The sequence below is a fragment of the Podarcis liolepis genome, assembly GCF_965112155.1.
Source record: "Podarcis liolepis genome assembly, chromosome: 11".
In the NCBI taxonomy this organism is placed as follows: Eukaryota; Metazoa; Chordata; class Lepidosauria; order Squamata; family Lacertidae; genus Podarcis; species Podarcis liolepis.
The window spans coordinates 57082945-57103788 of NC_139565.1; the positions used below are offsets into that span (position 1 = coordinate 57082945).

At 46.8% G+C, this 20844-nt stretch overlaps 2 protein-coding genes and 1 long non-coding RNA gene across 7 annotated transcripts in view; 1 reads left to right on the forward strand and 2 right to left on the reverse strand.

Moving 5' to 3' along the window:
• Positions 1 to 811, reverse strand: part of ARK2N (arkadia (RNF111) N-terminal like PKA signaling regulator 2N) — a 59418-nt gene extending 58607 nt beyond the window's left edge. For 4 of the 5 annotated variants that reach the window (XR_014517254.1, XM_083466118.1, XM_083466117.1 and 1 more), the window contains exon 1: positions 562 to 807. The gene's annotated coding sequence lies outside the window, so the exon portion shown is untranslated. Of the gene's footprint in view, positions 1 to 561 lie in introns of all 5 variants that reach the window. The other variant, XM_083466119.1, reaches the window with a different exon arrangement.
• An 809-nt stretch (positions 812 to 1620) lies between these two features.
• On the forward strand, positions 1621 to 3636 carry LOC310689120. Its single transcript, XR_014517340.1, has 2 exons — positions 1621 to 2629; positions 2672 to 3636. It is a non-coding gene; the product is annotated as an uncharacterized lncRNA (long non-coding RNA).
• Positions 3541 to 18206, reverse strand: HAUS1 (HAUS augmin like complex subunit 1). The gene is made up of 9 exons (XM_083466247.1): positions 18054 to 18206; positions 15628 to 15802; positions 13834 to 13969; positions 12246 to 12380; positions 9952 to 10075; positions 7532 to 7597; positions 6288 to 6359; positions 4982 to 5029; positions 3541 to 3850 (listed from the first exon to the last, which is right to left on the reverse strand). The coding sequence occupies exons 1-9, from the start codon at positions 18093 to 18095 to the stop codon at positions 3767 to 3769; spliced, it is 882 nt and encodes a 293-aa protein (XP_083322373.1). The 5' UTR covers positions 18096 to 18206; the 3' UTR covers positions 3541 to 3766.
• Positions 18207 to 20844: the final 2638 nt, after the last annotated feature.

Sequence of the window (20844 nt, forward strand, 5' to 3'; positions counted from 1 at the left end):
AGTCCTCCCCCCTCAAAAATAAAAACCCCTGGCCCGAACATTCCCCATCCCCTCATTTCTCAACCCTGTGAAAAATTACAGGGCCATGCCAACCAGCTCCTCTTAAGGAAACCTGACAGGGCAGGTTTCCTTAAAGGGGGGGGTGGGTCTCTGCCTCCTGACCCCCTTGGCCCGCTTGAACCCCCCCCCCCTCAATAAACAGCTACACGCCGGGGAGAAGCGCTGGTTTCTTTTGAGGTGGTGAGGGGGGCAAAGGAACGAATAGTGTGCGGGGGGGCAGGGTTTGAAAGAGAGCAGCCCTCCACTCCACCTGCCCCCTCTCTTTAAACCTCAAGATTTGAGGCGGGGGGGGGGGTCGGATGAAGCGTTGCCAGGCGACAAGGCGAAAACGGAGGCCGACCAAGGTCGAGAGCCTCAAAACTTGCCGCCGTGCGCGCTCTCGAACCCACCCACCCCCAAGCCTTCCTATGGGTCGAGGGGGCGGCTAGCGGGGGTCCCCCCCCCGACTGTGGGGCCTGGATTCTCAAGGGGGGCCGCTTGGGAAAGGGGGTCACTCACCACTAGGGCCGCCGCCGCCGCCGAGGCTCCTCCCGGCCTCAGGCCCCGCGGAAGGGAGCAGCTCGAGCATGAGGGGCCGGGTGTCCTCCCTCCGTCACCACCGGCTCGCCCTCGCCCTCTCCTCCTCCTCCTCCTCGGCCCAGCGGGGAGGGAGCGGAAATGTCACCGCAGGGAGGGAAGGAGAGAGGCCGCTGGGCTCGCCTCGGCTCCGGCTCCCTTCGGCGTCACTTCCGGCGGCGGCAGCGGCGGCTTCGTCGACGGAGGGGGAAAGGCGAAGAGGGAGGCGGCGGGGAAGAGCGGCTGACGCAAGGTAAGCGCGCGCCGCGGCAGCGCCGCCTAGCGGCTCCCGGGAGAGAGCGCGCGCGCATTGGGCGGGAAAACGGAGCCCCTCGCGCGCCTCCAACGAGTTTCCCTCAGGGAGGGCGAAATTGGCGCGCTTCTCCCAACGGCCGCTGACAGGAGCGAAAAGGTTCGTTGCTAATCGCAACACAAGTGAAATGAAATAAGATAACGCACGTCAAACGTTACAAACGCACACCGAACATTAATCACAAGGTTCCGCAAATGGAAAAAAAAATCCATGTACCTATACCTACGTATATATATGTGTGTGTGTGTGTGTATGTGGTTTTTTTGTGTATATATATATATATATATATATATATATATATGTGTGTGTGTTTCTATATATATGTGTGTTTGTGTGTGTGTGTGTATACATACATATGTGTGTGTGTGTGTGTGTGTATATATATATATATGTATGTATATGTGTGTGTATATATATATATGTGTGTTGTTGTGTTGTTTTTTTTTGTGTGTTTGTGTATATATATATGTGTGTGTGTGTGTGTGTGTGTACACACACACGTATATGATTTCATTATGACTGGGTTATTTATCATTATAACAAGCAAATAATGCAATACAATTGCATGTAATGTTATATATGTTATTAAATTTAGCAGCCACTTTTCTCCTTGCCGCGGCAACACAAAATGACCTGCAAAGAAACAAAACAGGCAAACCAAACAACTCTCACAGGCATATATGAAGACCACACAAGGGAGCTGTACACAAAACTAGCAGCTTCTGACAGCTCTCATGTGCCAAAAATGGGGTGCTGCCATTTAAATTTCCCGCAATACTTTGGAGCAACTCAATTATCACATTTTGTTGTTGTTGTTTAGTCGTTTAGTCGTGTCCGACTCTTCGTGACCCCATGGACCAGAGCACGCCAGGCACTCCTGTCTTCCACTGCCTCCCACAGCTTGGTCAAACTCATGTTGGTAGCTTCGAGAACACTGTCCAACCACCTCGTCCTCTGTTGTCCCCTTCTCCTTGTGCCCTCAATCTTTCCCAGCATCAGGGTCTTTTCCAGGGAGTCTTCTCTTCTCATGAGGTGGCCAAAGTATTGGAGCCTCAGCTTCAGGATCTGTCCTTCCAGTGAGCACTCAGGGCTGATTTCCTTCAGAATGGAGAGGTTTGATCTTCTTGCAGTCCATGGGACTCTCAAGAGTCTCCTCCAACACCATAATTCAAAAGCATCAATTCTTCGGCGATCAGCCTTCTTGATGGTCCAGCTCTCACTTCCATACATCACTACTGGGAAAACCACAGCTTTAACTATATGGACCTTTGTTGGCAAGGTGATGTCTCTGCTTTTTAAGATGCTATCTAGGTTTGTCATTGCTTTTCTCCCAAGAAGCAGACGTCTTTTAATTTCGTGACTGCTGTCACCATCTGCAGTGATCATGGAGCCCAAGAAAGTAAAATCTCTCACTGCCTCCATTTCTTCCCTTTCTATTTGCCAGGAGGTGATGGGACCAGTGGCCATGATCTTCGTTTTTGTGATGTTGAGCTTCAGACCATATTTTGCGCTCTCCTCTTTCACTCTCATTAAAAGGTTCTTTAATTCCTCCACACTTTCTGCCATCAATGTTGTCTCATCTGCATATCTTTGGGACAAAATGGTAAATTTAAAGTAATCACTCGTAGCCCACCTGGCACAGAAGACCCCAGGCAGACTTCAGCTCTGGTCAGCTTGATCCCCATCAGCTCTCCAAAGATGGTTGGGGTGCTGGTATTGGGCCCAACTAGCATTTACTGTGAGTAGGCGGGGGTGGGCAAGAGAGAAATGGAACTGGTTGTTTCTAGGTGCCATTTTTAGTTAAAGTTCTAAAGTTTTAATTTTTTAAATATTTTATTAAGTTTCCATTTTATAATATATAGACCTAACAGAGGCAGAAGACATCAAGAAGAGGTGGCAAGAATACACAGAGGAATTATACCAGAAAGATATGGATGTCTCATACACCCCAGGTAGTGTGGTTGCTGACCTTGAGCCAGACATCCTGGAGAGTGAAGTCAAATGGGCCTTAGAAAGCACTGCCAGTGGAAATGATGATATTCCTGCTTTTTTAACTTATATGCAGAATTCATCATGCGAAAGGCTGGGCTGGATGAATCCCAAGCCGGAATTAAGATTGCCGGAAGAAATATCAACAACCTCAGATATGCAGAAGACCATGATCACTGCAAATGACAAACCTAGACAGTAGTGAATATATAGATACATCCTCATTACTCACATTGCTTTTTGCTCATTTGAGCTGATCGACTCCCCCCCCCCCCGCCCCGATTCATGGTTACCTTAATTCTTTACTATATCATCACATTTGTACTTTTTCCTAATTACTTTTCCCATTACCATTGTCATATTATTTAAATAAAATGTAAAAAGGTAGAATCATCAACATTACAAGTCTTCTTAAGTCGATCCTGCTAGTGTTGCTATATGTTTACAATTGTCCTTCAAGTATTGTATAAATTTACCCCAGTCTTTTCAGAAAGCTTGATCACACTGGTTTCGGATTTTCCTAAAGCTTCCTAAAGTTAATCAAACCTTAAATGGTTTCTGCTCCTGTATACAATAAGAGTACCGCCTTCAGGGCAGCAGTCAAATCAGATTGCTACACATACTGATTGTAAAGGATGGTTCAGAAACACTGTTTTATTGTTCATTCTCATGGGGGAAATAGAGAGAAATGTATGCAAAACACGAAGCTGTACATTTTTTTAGAATAAAAAAAGGGGAGAAAGGGAAGTAAAGGAGAGAGGACAAAGGCCACATGAACATAAGAAAGATATACCAAAAGCCACAGAATTTACAATATAGAACTGCCCTTTTGTTTCTGCACCAAGGTCATTAGGAAAAGTGACGTTTGGTAGATAAAGGGACCGAAAGTGCTGTCATATCCACCTTTGCTGAAACCTCGGCCTCAAGAGCTTCCTAGAAAAGGGAGAGAAAAGTCAGCACCAATATTTGGATGAGAGTTAAGACACCCTCCCCAATACACAAACATGGTATGGTATGGCAACGTACCATAAAGATGCTTCCCACAAGCTGAAACCGACCAAAAAGGAAATTGGGATGACAGGTATCATTAATCCCATAGATTTATATCCCGCTTTTTAAAAGCATGTTCTCGCAAAGCGGCAAACATGATACGCAAAGCAAACACCAACCAACAATACGATAACAAATACTCAGACATTCAAAACCCTTAACAGAGACAGTACGGTCAAGCCAACGTAGTGAAGGAAACAGAATAGGTCAGAATGAAAAGATTTTAGATGTTGTGGAGCTATAATCTCCACGCAGCATGGCCACGGGTCAGGGATGATCTAGTCCACAACACCTTATAGGGTTTTTGTGGGGATTAAATGAGGAGGGGGAGAACCATGTACGCCACCTTGAGCTTCTTGGAGAAAAAGGTGGGTTATAAATTTAACAAGTAATAAATAAATGTGAAAAGGAGGAATGGTTGACAGGCTTAGATTTGCACTTGAACCTCTCTCTCCATTGCTTGATGTGCAGAGATAAGGACAAAGCACTTTAGAGGAAGGCAGAGATGGGTAATGGCTTGAGCATGGGTAGGCAAACTAAGACCCGGGGGCCAGATCCGGCCCAATCGCCTTTTAAATCCGGCCTGTGGATAGTTTGGGAATCAGCATGTTTTTCCATGAGTAGAATGTGTGCTTTTATTGAAAATGCACCTCTGGGTTATTTGTGGGGCCTGCCTGGTGTTTTTCCATGAGTAGAATGTATGCTTTTATTTAAAATGCATCTCTGGGTTATTTGTGGGGCATAGGAATTCATTCACTTTTTTTTTCAAAATATAGTCTGGCCCCCCACAAGGTCTGAGGGACAGAGGACTTGACCCCTAGGCTTGAGCTTATGTAGGGAGGTGGCAATTTCTCATGCTGCCTTTAGGACAGAAGAGGTCTGGCCCACCCTACCCAGTTTCTCCACCCCTCCAAAATATCCCCACACAAGAAAAATGCACCAAAATAGCCCAGAAGATCAGCCTGTCCACCGGTGCAACTAAGAGAACATAGTAATACCAACAAAAGCACCTACCAGCTCCCTCTTTGCTTCTTCAATCTTCACTCGTGCGAGAGAAGGACTCTGAAAAGAGCAGTAGAAAGACATTTAGGCAGATGTAGGGGTTTTCCACGCTCCCGTCTGAATTTTTGAAATCAAGCAAAAAGTCTATGGAGGTATTGCTGCCCAAAAAAAACTTTAAAAAGAGAGTTTTTAAAGTACATTTGTTCAGCACACACTCCGGTGCCACCAAAAATCATTCCATGAAATGTAGACGGATAGGCAATGAAGAAGAGTGAGTTTGGAACAAAGACACTTCAGTGTCCAGCAGCAATCTGAAGGTTTCTTGACCCCTCAAACAACCCTAGCCCTCTTCCTTCTTGCCACTTATGTCTGCAACTGACCACCAGAAGGGCCGCAACTTTTAACTGAAGCAACATTTGCGGACATTTATTTATTTAAAAACAAGAATATTAGCGTGCATACACCATATTTTTCGCTCTATAAGACGCACTTTTCCCCCTTCAAAAATTAAGGGGAAATGTGTGTGCGTCTTATGGAGCGAATACAGGCTGCTTGGCTTCAGCGATAGCAACGCGAAGCCTCTGAAGCGCAGAGAGAGAGAGAGCTCCCCCCGTGCTCCGGAGGCTTCGCGTTGCTTTCGCTGAAGCCGCCTGAAGCCCCCGGAGCACAGCGGGAACCCCCGCAAGCCTTCGGAGCGTAGCAGTAGTTCCCCCTGTGCTCCGAAGGCTTGCGGATAGCCGCCTGAAGCCTGGAGAGCGAGAAGGGTCGGTGCACACCGATCCCTCTTGCTCTCCAGGCTTCGCTTTGCTGGAGAGGCGCTGCACAGTTTTCCCCCTCTGCGCAGCGCCCCTTCAGCGAAGCGGGAGGAGAAATGGAAGGGGCTCCGTTTCTCCTGCCGCTTCGCTGAAGGGGCACTGAGCAGAGAGGGGGAGAATTCCCCCCCCCCCCGTTCTCCCCCTCCTATGGTCCGGTGAGTCCTATAGAGTGAAAAATGCGGTATGTGCAGGTGCTGTAGAAATAATAGCAATTCTCTAGCCTTGGCAGCAAAGAAAGCGCGGCAATCATGTTTTAAGCTCCTTTCACATGTCTGCTAACCCATAACCCTCATGTCAAGCCAAACTTCCAAAAGCACACTGAGTCAAGGGATACATGCCAATATTTTAAACTAGCCCTTGGGCAATCTGGCGCTTTCCTGGCATTTGGGGCCGCAGCAGCCAGCAGACTTGTCAATTGGCACCATATTGGGGAACTCTGCTGGAAGTTGAGCTACAATGCTAGGATTCTACAGTTCGAAGAGAAGCGGGGTACGGGAGATTACAGGGGTCAGGTCCAGATACGACTCCAGTTTCTTCTTCAAAGGTACCGCCTGCTTCTTTAATTCCGCTAGATTCTGTGGATGGAAACACAAAACAAACCATTCACACAGTGACTCTGTCTTTCTCCCCCCAGAAATAAATAAATAAATAAATAAATGCAAGGTTTGGGTAGGTGCTTTTTAGCCTCACGATCTGCAATAAACGACACTTCAAAGCCATCAGCAAAATATGCATGCCTATCTACACACGGGACGCAGGTCTAAACTACTGAGCCTAGGGCTTGCCGATCAGAAGGTCAGCGGTTCAAATCCCCGCGATGGGGTAAGCTCCTGTTGCTCGGTCCCTGCTCCTGCCAACCTAGCAGTTCAAAAGCACGTCAAAGTGCAAGTAGATAAATAGGTACTGCTCTGGCAGGAAGGTAAAAGGCGTTTCCGTGTGCTGCTCTGGTTCGCCAGAAGCAGCTTAGTCATGCTGGCCACATGACCCGGAAAAACTGTCTGCGGACAAACGTCAGCTCCCTGGGCCAGTAAAGTGAGATGAGCGCCACAACCCCAGAGTCGTTCATGACTGGACTGAACTGTCAGGGGTCCTTTACCTTTTCCTTTTTTATCTACACACTTAATTTCCATATTTTGGGAAGAATGGACTGAAGAGTTTGGTTCAGAGTTTCTTATCAGGGCTGGTGAGAAATGTAGTCTAGCAATATCTAAGTGGCCAAAATCCCCCGTCTTAATCTGTATTGAAATTGCAGGAGGGGTGGAGGCCAGGCAGAAGAAATTTGATGAAATGGGAATAGGAGACGCCCGGAATGGCTGGGGAAACCCAGCCAGATGGGCGGGGAATGAAGGAATGAAGATGTTGACGACAGTATGATTATTATTTACAATTACAGCCTATGGCTTCCCACCTCCCAATACAAAACACCCTATATTTGTTTGAGTCTTTCATAGCTTGTGTGTCAAGAACCCAGATGGGCGGGGTATAAATAATAGGTTATTATTATTATTTCTCTCTTGCAGTATTTCAGTTAGCACTAGGGGCCCGCTCTTTGATGTAAAATGTGAATCCCTTTGCATTCTCTGAAACACGCATCACAGAGGCATTTGGAGCTGATCTCACCATCTCTAGCAAGCTCACAGCCAACTGCCATCTGGGTAAATGGCATTTCCTGCCCATCATCCAGGTTGAATGCCAACCAGCGTGTGTCATTTTCAAACACCGTCAGCACTCAAGGCGGAACACCCACCTCTGAGAGATTCACCAGAGACTCGTGAGTCAGCGAAGCATCCATCCCACACATAGATAATTGTTCCTGCCAAGAGATACAAAGAAAGAAACCCAGGATAAGGGGAAAAGCAATGACTTCTGTTCAGCAATGAAAACAGACGGTACGCATTGTAGGATTACCCTCAGGAAAAAGACAGAGATGAAAACGTCATTTTGCTAGTTCCCATATAATTAAAAATAGCAAAAATGCCATTCTGCTTCATGAACATATGCTTTGCACTGAGTCTTCCTCCTAATTGTTGGTCCTCCTAATTCAGTATAGTCTACACTGACAGGAGACTTTCAGTCCTACTTGGACATGCCAGGGGTTGAATTTGAAACCTTTCGCATGGAAGCCAGGCACTCCCCCACTGAGCTAAATTATCATCATTTTATTATTTATTAAATTGATATACAGTGGTACCTCGGAAGTCAAATAGAATCCGTTCCAGAAGTCTGTCCGACTTCCAAAACGTTCGGAAACCGAGGCGCGGCTTCTGGTTGGCTGCAGGAAGCTCCCACAGCTAATTGGAAGCCATGGAAGCCCCGGCGGCCGTTCGGGTTCCAAAGAACGTTCGCAAACCGAAACACTCACTTCCGGGTTTGCAGCGTTTGGGAGCCGAAACGTCAGAGTACCAAGGCGTTTGGGTACCAAGCTATGATTGTAGCGCCCTTCATCACAAGATCTCAGGGCGGATAAGAAGATAAAAATACAGTCATACCTCGGGTTAAATATGCTTCAGGTTGAGCGTTTTCAGGTTACACTCCGCGGTGACCCGGAAGTAACGGAACGCATTGCTTCTGGGTTTTGCCGCTCGCGCATGCGCAGACGCTCAAAATGACATCACGCGCATGCACGGAAGCGGTAAAACGTGACCTGCACACGCGTGTTACGTTCTACTCAGTATGCGAACGGGGCTCCGGAGTGGATCCCGTTCACATCCAGAGGTACCACTGTACACTGTACAAGCACAAATAGTTAAAATGAAAACAATGAAACAATAACCCCCTCCCCAACACATTTAAAAGGCAGTGGAATTTTAATCAGCCCTGCGAGGCCTGGTTCAAGAGTACAGTGGTACCTCGGGTTACAGACGCTTCAGGTTACAGACTCCGCTAACCCAGAAATAGTACCTCGAGTTAAGAACTTTGCTTCAGGATGAGAACAGAAATCGTGCCCCTTCTCGTGCTACCACCCTCTGGACCTCAAAGGCAGGAGGCACACACAGAAAAGGCTCAGAGGATGATCTCAGCGTTTATATGGGGAGAAGCATTATTTGAGGTATTGCGGTCCTAAGCCGTCTGAGGCTTTATAGGTCAAAAACATTATTTTGTATGGGGCCCAGAAGCTAATTGACAGCCCGTGCGGTCAAACCAGGATTAGCATTATATGCTCAAACCATCTTGCTAAACCCGGTGAGCTAAACGGCGCCAAATTCTGCACCAGGTGGAGCTTTTGAACCGTCTTCAGAGGCAGCCATTCTTCCTTTGTTACCCACACCTCTCCATCTGCCTCCCCCTCTGTCAAATTCAGATTGCAAGCTCCTTGGGGCAGGGGCTTTTATTACTCCACTCTGCAAAGCTGCAAAGATAGCACTATAGAAAGCATTAGTAAAAGGCATTTGACAAGGTGCCCCATGATATTCTTGTAAAGAAGCTGGTAAAATGCGGTCTTGACTATGCTACCACTCAGTGGATTTGTAACTGGCTGACTGACCGAACCCAAAGGGTGCTCATCAATGGTTCCTCTTCATCCTGGAGAAGAGTGACTAGTGGGGTGCCACAGGGTTCTGTTAAAATTCATCTGCTCTGGTCAGACCTCACCTGGAGTACTGTGTCCAGTTCTGGGCACCACAATTCAAGAAGGACACTGACAAACTGGAACGTGTCCAGAGGAGGGCAACCAAAATGGTCAAAGGCCTGGAAATGATGCCTTATGAGGAACGGCTAAGGGAGCTGGGCATGTTTAGCCTGGAGAAGAGGAGGTTAAGGGGTGATATGATAGCCATGTTCAAATATATAAAAGGATGTCACATAGAGGAGGGAGAAAGGTTGTTTTCTGCTGCTCCAGAGAAGCGGACACGGAGCAATGGATGCAAACTACAAGAAAGAAGATTCCACCTAAACATTAGGAAGAACTTCCTGACAGTAAGAGCTGTTCGACAGTGGAATTTGCTGCCAAGGAGTGTGGTGGAGTCTCCTACTTTGGAGGTCTTTAAGCAGAGGCTTGACAACCATATGTCAGGAGTGCTCTGATGGTGTTTCCTGCTTGGCAGGGGGTTGGACTCGATGGCCCTTGTGGTCTCTTCCAACTCTATGATTCTATGATTCTAAAAGCAAGCTTCCTATTTCAGTGAGTCTCCCCTACAGCAACACCAATAAAGGGTTCTTTGTGTTAACCTCTGCTGCCTTGATTCTGAATTTGAAATCTTCCACTTTGTCCTTCAGGAACTTCATGTTCTGGGTCCGGTTATCAGCTTTCGCTTTTTCCACTACCAGTAGTTCTTCGGTTTTCTTAAGGTCACTACAACAACAAAAACAGCAAAGACTTCTTATCAGTGGCAGAACTCCTTTGCCAAATGCCTACATCATCTCCAAGGAGGCCAGAAACCAAACTGCTTGTCTGCTCGCAGAACAGCTCAAGAAACTCCATGTACAACTTCCATTGAACAGGGCTAGTAGGATCTGGAATCTACAACCCTGGGGTGAACCCTACCCAACCGCCAAATGCCCCATAGTATTCGGATTGTGGTTAGCTGAGTCGTCAGGATCACAAAGCATGTGCATTTTGCAATAAGGAAGGTTTCTCTTTCGGAAGGCGAGAAGGAAAGGGGAAAATAAAGGCTCACGCTATAGCAGCTGACATTTTCAATGCAGTTAACAGAATTCAAGTAAAAGACCCAAACGTACCCTGGCAAACCGGCCTGCCATGAGACTGGGATTTGCAGAGGCACAACAAGGACTGCAATATGGAATATTTTCTCTGAAGGCAGTTGTGGGGAGACCTCAGGTTTGGTGGCCAAATGTAAAACCATTTGTAAATGTTCATGAACTTTTAATCCTGCAGTATGGAGGTTAACAGCAAGTCAACAGAAGTGGACCTAGCGATTCCCTGTGGTTGCTAAGAAGCTTAGACTTAAGATCCTGGAAGGATAAATACCCACTGCCCATTAAAAACAACAGTCTGTGCACCTAGCAGCACCAGCTACATTTGAACTTTTTTCATATCAACATCAATTTTGTGTGGACATCTGGAGGGCTTCTACAGTGGTACCTCGGGTTAAGTACTTAATTCCTTCTGGAGGTCTGTTCTTAACCTGAAACTGCTCTTAACCTGAAGCACCACTTTAGCTAACGGGGCCTCCTGCTGCCGCCGCACCACCAGAGCCCGATTTCTGTTCTCATCCTGAAGCAAAGCTCTTAACCCGAGGTACTATTTCTGGGTTAGCGGAGTCTGTAACCTGAAGCGTATGTAACCCGAGGTACCACTGTATTGTGTTATATGTTTATTAAGTTATATGCTTAAGACCCTTTACCTTTTTTTACCTTTACCTATGTTTAAGTCTAGGATGCATGTAATGATGGTGACTGATGTTTGTGGCTCTGTTGTTGTTAGAAGTCAGGCCTGAATTACAATGGCCCACAATGCACTTTGCATGCTCTTTTGTGGCTATTACAGTGGTGCCTCGCAAGACGAAAAGAATCCGTTCCGCGAGTCTCTTCGTCTTGCGGTTTTTTCGTCTTGTGAAGCAAGCCCATTAGCGGCTTAGCGGATTAGTGCTATTAGCGGCTTAGCAGGCTTAGCGGATCAGCTGATAAGCGGCTTAGCAGATCAGCTGTTAAGCGGCTTAGCGGATCAGCTGATAAGCGGCTTAGCGGATCAGCTGTTAAGCGGCTTAGCGGCTTGGGGGAAAGGGAGGGAGGGGAAAAACCCGCAGGAACTCGCAAGACATTTTCATCTTGCGAAGCAAGCCCATAGGAAATTCGTTTTGCGAAGCACCTCCAAAACGGAAAACCCTTTCGTCTAGCGGGTTTTCCGTCTTGCGAGGCATTCGTCTTGCGGGGCACCACTGTATCTGTATGCTTTTAATAGAATATATCAATCTACATCTATCTATCTATCTATCTATCTACAGTCATACCTTGGAAGTCTAACAGAATCCATTCAGGAAGTCCGTTCGACTTCCAAAACTTTCGAAAACCAAAGTGCGTCTTCTGATTGGCTGCAGGAAGCTCCTGCAGCCAATCAGAAGCCGCGGAAGCCCCATCAGGCATTTGGGTTCCAAAAGAACGTTTGAAAATCGGAACACTCACTTCTGGGTTTTGATCATTCGGGAGCCAATTTGTTCAGGAGCCAAGGCGTTTGAGATCCAAGGTACGACTGTACTGTTTTCATTCTATTAATGCTTAATTGCTTTGTAATGGTTTCCCCCCTAAGTTTTTAGCTATTCTTATTTTATCTGCAAGCCACCTTCACTGGCAAAAGGTGGGGTATAAATAAATATAGAGGGAGGAGGAGGAGGAAGAGGAGAAGCCAGGAGATCAAAAGGCACATGATGCAATTCAACTGCTAACAGATAAAAAAACACCACACTGTTAACTGGCTGGCTGCCAGTGTGTCGGCATCCCTACTGAAGCTGCTGAGCTCACTGGAGAAAATTAAAGCATAAAGGAAACTTCTGTCCAGCTCTTACTCTTGAAGCCGTTTTTCCAGCACCAGCGCCGAGGTGAGCTTTTTCCTCAAAGTGCTCAGTTCCAGCTCCATCTCTTTGTTTTTGGACTCTGTGGCATCCAGCTCTGAAGTCAAATCATTGATGGCAGGAATGAAGCTAGAAACAATTGGTAATGACAATTATTTTTTAAAACAACAACAACCAAACAAACAGTATCCGGATTTCAGGGCTGTAAGGAGAAGCTCAGCTACCAGCCACCTACGTGCATCAAGGAAGGACTTGGCAAGCTGCAATTGGACCCATCTAGCTCAGTGTTGTCTACACCAGCTGACAGAAGCTCTGCACGAGTCCTGGCTGCGTACATTCCCAGCCCTATCTGGAAGTGGTGAGGATTGGACTTAGGAACTTTTGCATGCAAAGGAGATGATCTTCCACAAAGCTGTGGCCCTCTCCCCACTTCCTTTTTTGGCTCATTCACACAAACTGCTAATAAGACACTATAGAGTATGGCAACACAGAACTCATGGGCCACACAATAAATTAAATTTTCATATTGTAAATTAATACAGTGGTACCTCGGGTTAAGTACTTAATTCGTTCCAGAGGTCCGTTCTTAACCTGAAACTGTTCTTAACCTGAAGCACCACTTTAGCTAATGGGGCCTCCTGCTGCTGCACGATTTCTGTTCTTATCCTGAAGCAAAGTTCTTAACCTGAAGCACTATTTCTGTACAGTGGTACCTCGGGATGCGAACGGGATCCATTCTGGAGCCCTGTTCGCAGCCTGAATAGAACGTAAGACACGATGGTGCGTCTGTGTGTGTGCAGGTCGCGTTTTGCCGCTTCCTCGCATGTGCGTGACATAATTTTGAGCGTCTGCGCATGCGCGAGCAGCGAAACCCAGAAATAACGCGCTCCATTACTTCCAGGTTGCCGCGGAGCGCAACCCAAAAGCGCTCAACCTGAAGCACGTTCAACCCGAGGTATGACTGTATTCAATATTATTTAATATACACAATATATTTAATAAAGTATATACAATTAAATACGCAATTAATAGATTTTATTTCTCAAACAAATTCATTACACCAACAGGTGAATGAGCTTTCAATAACAACACAGGACACACACAATTTTTTTTTAAGGATTTAAGATTTTTTTTTTTTGGACCATCCATTCATGAAAGCGCACTGTCTGTGAAAAGTTCATTCACAGGAAGGTGGAATGAGGCTTACACCCTAGTAAGTGTATTTATAATTGCAGCCTTGAACTACTTGTATAAACAACCCATTCCAGAGTAGTAGAAGATTTATTTGTTCTGTTTATTTTTAGAATTTCTTACCCGCCCTTCACTGTAAGCTCCCAGGTTGCCGTGTGCAACTATATGATATAAACACAGGCTAAAACAATTCCGATTGTGAAAACAGACAAACCATTCAGACAAAAACAGGACATGATTCTCTCTCATATCCCTCTCTCAGCAAGACTGTAGTTGCAAAAGGCACTAAAAGTTCATGAAACTGCAGCGCTTCTTCATGCAAATCGAGCATGACACTGAACACCCAAAAGAAGCTTATCCAATAACAGAGAAAACCAAAGGCGCACATTACCTTGCAAGGGAAGTGTCCTTTGTTTCAAGGGCTAAAGCTGTGTCTACCAATGTGTTCAGATAGCTGGTGCTGCCCTTAGACATGTTGCTGAAAGAAAGATTCAGACTTTCGGTCAGAAGATCCTGTAGGTAGGTGCCTGGGGGAATATATATATATATATTAAAAAACACATTTCTATGAAGCAGGCCACAGAAGAGAGGAACTCTGAGTAGTTAAAAAATTGGTGCCTTGACTGGAGGAGAGACTACACCTAAGACAAAATAAAAAAATTCCTTCCAGTAGCACCTTAAAGACCAACTAAGTTAGTTCTTGGTATGAGCTTTCGTGTGCATGCACACTTCTTCAGATACACTGAAACAGAAGTTGCCAGATCCTTCTATATAGTGAGAAGGTGGGGAGGGGTGTTACTCAGAAGGGTGGTGGGAATGGGAGATAGGCAGATAGCTGGGAGAGCCTGTTGACGACTCTTAACGACTGTAATAGGTCTTACAGGAAAAGGCAAGGGGTGAGAAGGTGAGAAATGGTGACGACTCTTAACGACTGTAATAGGTCTTACAGGAAAAGGCAAGGGGTTAAGAGTCATCACCATTTCTCACCTTCTCACCCCTTGCCTTTTCCTGTAAGACCTATTACAGTCGTTAAGAGTCGTCAACAGGCTCTCCCAGCTATCTGCCTATCTCCCATTCCCACCACCCTTCTGAGTAACACCCCTCCCCACCTTCTCACTATATAGAAGGATCTGGCAACTTCTGTTTCAGTGTATCTGAAGAAGTGTGCATGCACACGAAAGCTCATACCAAGAACTAACTTAGTTGGTCTTTAAGGTGCTACTGGAAGGAATTTTTTTATTTTGACTATGGCAGACCAACACGGCTACCTATCTACTACTACACCTAAGACAGTTGTTGTGTGCAACAGGAATAGCCAATATAGTGCCCTGCAGATGTTGTTGGGACTCCAAACTCCTATAGTCCCCAATCTTTGGGACATGCTGGCTGGGACTGAGGAGAGTTGGCCATCCCTGACGTACAGTTTTAAAGAACTATAATAAGGAGGAGAGAGGTTATTGTATTTTAGTGTTAGGTTATTTTATTTTAGTGTTCTGTTGGAAGCCGCCCAGAGTGGCTGGGGAAACCCAGCCAGATGGGCGGGGTATAAATAATAAATTATTATTATTATTATTGCTACTACTACTACTACTATTACTATTACTACTACTACTAGTACTTACTATTATTATTATTATTACTACTACTACTACTACTATTCTAAACCATAGGTAGGCAAACTAAGACCCACGGGCTGGATAAGGCCCAATTGCCTTCTGGATCCGGCCCGTGGATGGTCAGGGAATCCCTGCATGGATTGCCAGTGCACACATTCTTTCCCTCTCCCTCCCACGGCGGCGGCGCCTCCTCCCTCCCTCCTCCTGGCTTCTCCCCGCCCCGCCTAGAGGAGGAAGGGGGCTGGGTTTTGTTGGTGCCAGCAGCAGCAGCACTTGAGTGGACACCATTTTAAGCAGCCCCTCTCCGGAGCCCTTTCGCACACCACTCATCATTTCTCCGCCGCCGCTAGCCCCTGCCACTCGCAAGACACAGGTAAGCAGCCACCGGGGCTCGTGGTACTCTTCTGTCATTTTTTTAAATAAAAAAATATATAGTCCGCCCCCCCTCCAAGGTCTGAGGGACAGTGGACCGGCCCCCTGCTGAAAAAGTTTGCTGACCCCTGTACCAAAGTGTGTGTTTTAAGAGACAGCTACCCGCCGAAACTTCGAATTTAAGCTTTCAGTCTCACCGTCAGATTCGTACTCTACCGCCTTCTGCTTCATGTCCTCGATTAACAGGCGGACGTCCCCATCCCTGGACTCATTGCACTCTGCCAGCTCGTACAAAATATCCACCGTCCGCGCATCGGCTTCGTATGGAGGGATGGACTGATCCCCAAAGGTCTTCTTCAGCCACGAAGCAACCTAACGGGAAAAATGGAAAGAAACCAAGGACAAATGACTTATTACTGTTGTTTTTGTTGTTATTTACAGCCTTGCATCATTATAAAAGATGCTGCAGTTATTTAATTATTATAATATAATACTGTAAGGATAAACGTGGGACACTGGTGGTGCTGTGGTCTAAACCACTGAGCCTCATGGGCTTGCCGATCAGAAGGTTGGCGGTTCAAATCCCCGCGATGGGGTGAGCTCCCGTTGCTCGGTCCCAGCTCCTGCCAACCTAGCAATTCAAAAGCACAGTGCAAGTAGATAAATAGGTACTGCTCCGGTGGGAAGGTAAACAGTGTTTCTGTGCGCTGCTCTGGTTCGCCAGAAGCGGCTCGGTCATGCTGGCCACATGACCTGGAAAAACTGTCTGTGGACAAACGCTGGCTCCCTTGGCCAGTAAAGCGAAATGAACGCCGCAACCTCAGAGTCACTCGCGATTGAACTATCAGGGTCCTTTACCTTTACCTAAGGTTAAACATTGCTGGTGGCTAGGATGTTAAAGGACCACCTTCCCTTATACAGGTGTGTAGATCATCAAGATCACCAGAAGAGGCCTTGATGATAAAGACAAGACCTCCTGAGTGTCATCTGGCAGCAGGGCCTTCTCTGGGGTGGCCCCTACTCTCTGAAATGCCCTCCCCCCCCATGCAGGGTTCGATGTAGGTTTGATGATGTCCTAAGCTACTGAAGGCAATGGGGCCCTTTATAAGTCCAGCTGTCCTTTGTCAACCACAAAACTGTCGCTTTTTTGTGTTGAATATATGCTACATGGTAATTTATGGACCTAATAGGTATCTAAAGCCATTTGGACATAACAAAATATGCCTTTTGTCAAAGTAATTGTTGAACTCAAATACAATTAAGAAGTAGATTACAGTGGTACCTCGGGTTAAGTACTCAATTCATTCCGGAGGTCCACTCTTAACCTGAAACTGTTCTTAACCTGAAGCACCACTTTAGCTAATGGGGCCTCCTGCTGCCGCTGCGCCGCCGCTGTACGATTTCTGTTCTCATCCTGAAGCAAAGCTCTTAACCTAAGGTAATATTACTGGGTTAGCAGAGTCTGTAACCTGAAGCGTCTGTAACCTGAAGCGTATGTAACCCGAGGTACCACTGTAATAGTGAAATAATTATTAAGCTCTAACTTAAAATGATTTTTTTACTCATAACAAACTTAATAATGCAAACACATTGGCATTTGGCAATAACAAAATTTTCTTTAGCAACACACTTTACAAAGACTCATAATCTAGTCTCCAGAAACTTGCTATAATATGAAATAGTAATAGGTGCAAATATACGATGCAAACTACTAATAATTATAAACAGCAAAATGTAGGCACCCTATATATAGACATGAGTAAACCAGTGATTATTTTAGGGAGCCGGCTAGCAGGCTGGGCCCATTACTTACATCATAGGAGCCTACACAACAGAAAACACTGTTGCTGTATGTAGGTTTTATTTTATTTGTTTTTCATCTTATATTTTGGAAATGTACATCCAGGTTTTTTCCCTTTAAATTTTTTTGGGGCCCCCAAGAGAATGGGGCCCTAAGCTATCCGGCACCTTGCCAACAAAGGTCCGTATAGTTAAAGCTATGGTTTTCCCAGTAGTGATGTATGGAAGTGAGAGCTGGACCATAAAGAAGGCTGAAGAATTGATGCTTTTGAATTATGGTGCTGGAGGAGACTCTTGAGAGTTCCATGGACTGCAAGATCATCAAACCTATCCATTCTGAAGGAAATCAGCCCTGAGTGCTCACTGGAAGGACAGATCCTGAAGCTGAGGCTCCAGTACTTTGGCCACCTCATGAGAAAAGAAGACTCCCTGGAAAAGACCCTGATGTTGGGAAAGATGGAGGGCACAAGGAGAAGGGGAAGACAGAGGACGAGATGGTTGGACAGTGTTCTCGAAGCTACTAATATGAGTCTGACCAAACTGCGGGAGGCAGTGGAAGACAGGAGTGCCTGGCGTGCTCTGGTCCAGGGGGTCACAAAGAGTCGGACACGACTAAACGACTAAACAACAACCCCCCCGTATTATTAAGGTGGGCGCTTCTACTGCTCAGTAAAAAATTCCTCGTTTGCTCGGCTTTCCCCTGACCACTCGCCCTTTACTCTCCTGCAGCACTGCCTTCTCGCTCTTCAATTCGCCCTTCCCATCTGCAATGCGCTTTCCTCTCAGGGAAGATCCCGGGGGGGTCGCTTCCACACCCGCTCACCTTCTCCAGCTTCGCCTCCATCCCTGCCAGCTCCTCTTGCATTGCAAACCTCCCGCTTCGCTCTTCCTCGGCGACTCCCCCCGTCGCGGAACGATGGCGTCACCGGGCGATGTGACTCTTGGGAGTTGTAGTTCGGAGGGGCCTAGCCTATGAATTAAAGCCCAGCCCACGCTGGGGAGGCGCTGTAACTCCCTCCGCCCGGCTGCAGAGCTCAAGGGCGCGCAAGGGGGGAGGAAGCTGTTTCGGGAAGGACGAGCGACCTTGGTTCACCCGGGAAGGGGCCGGGAAAAGCCGGGGGGGGGGCGGAAGAGCAAAGGCAGCCGCATTGCTAGTCAATGGGAAAATGCATAGATATCCGTGCATAGATCTATCCGTGCATAGATAAATCAGGGGTCAGCAAACTTTTTCAGCAAGGGGCCGGCCCACTGTCCCTCAGACCTTGTCGCGGGCCGGACTATATTTTGAAGGGGGGTGTTAATGAAGAAATCTGAGCGCTCCCTTGGACAAAAAACAAGGACACCAGCCAGGAATACCAGAGCAAAACAGCAGCCAGTAGGCTTGGTATTTATTGAAGACTGTCGCGACAGGACTCCCACCTGCCACCAGGTGAAACAAGATGGAAACCCCGAACAAAAGAGCCCCTAAACTTTTATTAGCTGCTAATCCCCATGTTGTCGTTTAGTCGTGTCCGACTCTTCGTGACCCCCTGGACCAGAGCACGCCAGGCACTCCTGTCTTCCACTGCCTCCCGCAGTTTGGTCAAACTCATACTGGTAGCTTCGAGAACACTATCCAACCATCTCGTCCTCTGTCGTCCCCTTCTCCTTGTGCCCTCCATCTTTCCCAACATCAGGGTCTTTTCCAGGGAGTCTTCTCTTCTCATGAGGTGGCCAAAGTATTGGAGTCTCAGCTTCAGGATCTGCCCTTCCAGTGAGCACTCAGGGCTGATTTCCTTCAGAATGGAGAGGTTTGATCTTCTTGCAGTCCATGGAACTCTCAAAAGTCTCCTCCAGCACCATAATTCAAAACATCAATTCTTTGGCGATCAGCCTTCTTTATGGTCCAGCTCTCACTTCCATACATCACTACTGGGAAAACCAGGGCTTAAACTATACGGACCTTTGTTGGCAAAACTACATCATGGTTACATCATGAAAGGGGAGGTCTGGTGGCAGGAATCTGAGCATCCTCGACCCTGCCCCTTGGTTCCCCTTGCCCTCCACCAAACACCCATCAAGTGTAACAAAAATATATTTACATTTCCCTGTTTCCCAGCCAAGTTAATCACACCCTTTTGTCTTCATCTGGGTTTATTTCTGGAATGGCTACCTGTCTGGCACTCGGATATCAGGATGCCAGGGATTATCACTCAGGCAGAGGGGCTGCTGAACATGTCCATATGAATTTCTGAAGTTTTCCCAGTGAACCACTACATAGATACATTTATCAGTGAATTGTTACATTTGGTATTGGGGAGCAAAGGCCCTTTGAATAGATAGGAAGAAACTGTGATGAAGTGTTTTGTTGGGGACAAATCACAAAAGTCACAAAAGTGATTGTGCTGGTTTTGGTAGTGGGCTGCATGTGCATGATATCTGCTGGAGGGGCAACTTCCCCCAACCTATACATAAATTCCTGCAATGGGCGGGGGGGGTGTGTGAACAAATTCCTATGCCCCACAAATAACCCAGAAATGCATTTTAAATAAAAGCACACATTCTACTCATGTAAAAACATGCTGATTCCCAGACCATCCATGGGCCAGATTCAGAAGGTGATTGGGCCGGACCTGGCCCCCAGGCCTTAGTTTGCCTACCCATGGATAAGACAAAGGCCGCTATCGAACTGGTGCATCGATTTCATGGTCCACAATGGAACAAATATATTGCAGCACTATTGCACCGCTGCACTGTGGTACTCTCTTATCGCACACTCAGCAGAACGTCATGTACACTGGGCACCTGCTGGACTCGCACCCGGAACTCTGGAACGTTTCCCCATAGCAACCTGTGCTTAGAGGGTGAGGAGGGGGCCTTGTCGGATGGGGAATCCCAAACTTTACCTGTTTCTTTTCAATAACAAATAACAAAAGCTGCGTGCTTATACAGTGCTTCCATCATATTTATTGAAGATGCCTATCTTTTCAATATTATTATTACGAATTATTATTTTATTATCATCATCCATCCGAGGGTGGTTTACTGAATAAACGCACAGTAATACATACCGTAGTATGTAACAGTATTATGAAGAGAATATATTTTTGTCGCATTTGAGGTGTGCCTACTTAATGTGTTTTTCCAAATATTATTATAAACAGAAGACGCACCCGTCCTCCCTCCCTCCCTCCCTAAGAAATAGGGAACTGGCAATGAGGGCCGCGGTCCTGGCCGCGTTTACTCAGGAGTAACTTCCAATGACTTGAAATGGGGTTATTCTCAGGCATTTGGGATTAGGAGCGCAGCGATTTTAGTGTCAGGAGCGATAAGCACTCTGCACGTGCTCAGAGGAGCTTCACTCACTAGGGCAAAAGCCCTGATCATGCAAGGCAGAGGGAAACCAGGGTTATTATGCCGAGGCTCAAATCAAATGGCTGCTCCAGTGCAGCTGACAACGCAGCACTGAGCAGCGAGCCACGTGGATCCGGGGCAGTTTGGAAGGGGCGTGGTCAGGACGTCGGATACGCCTCCTTCGCCGGCAGTTTACACCAAAGGGGTGGGGTTAGTCCGTTTGGACCGCGCCTCCCCCTTGGACGACCTTCGCGTCTGGGTGGGCGTGGTCTGCCCTCGCG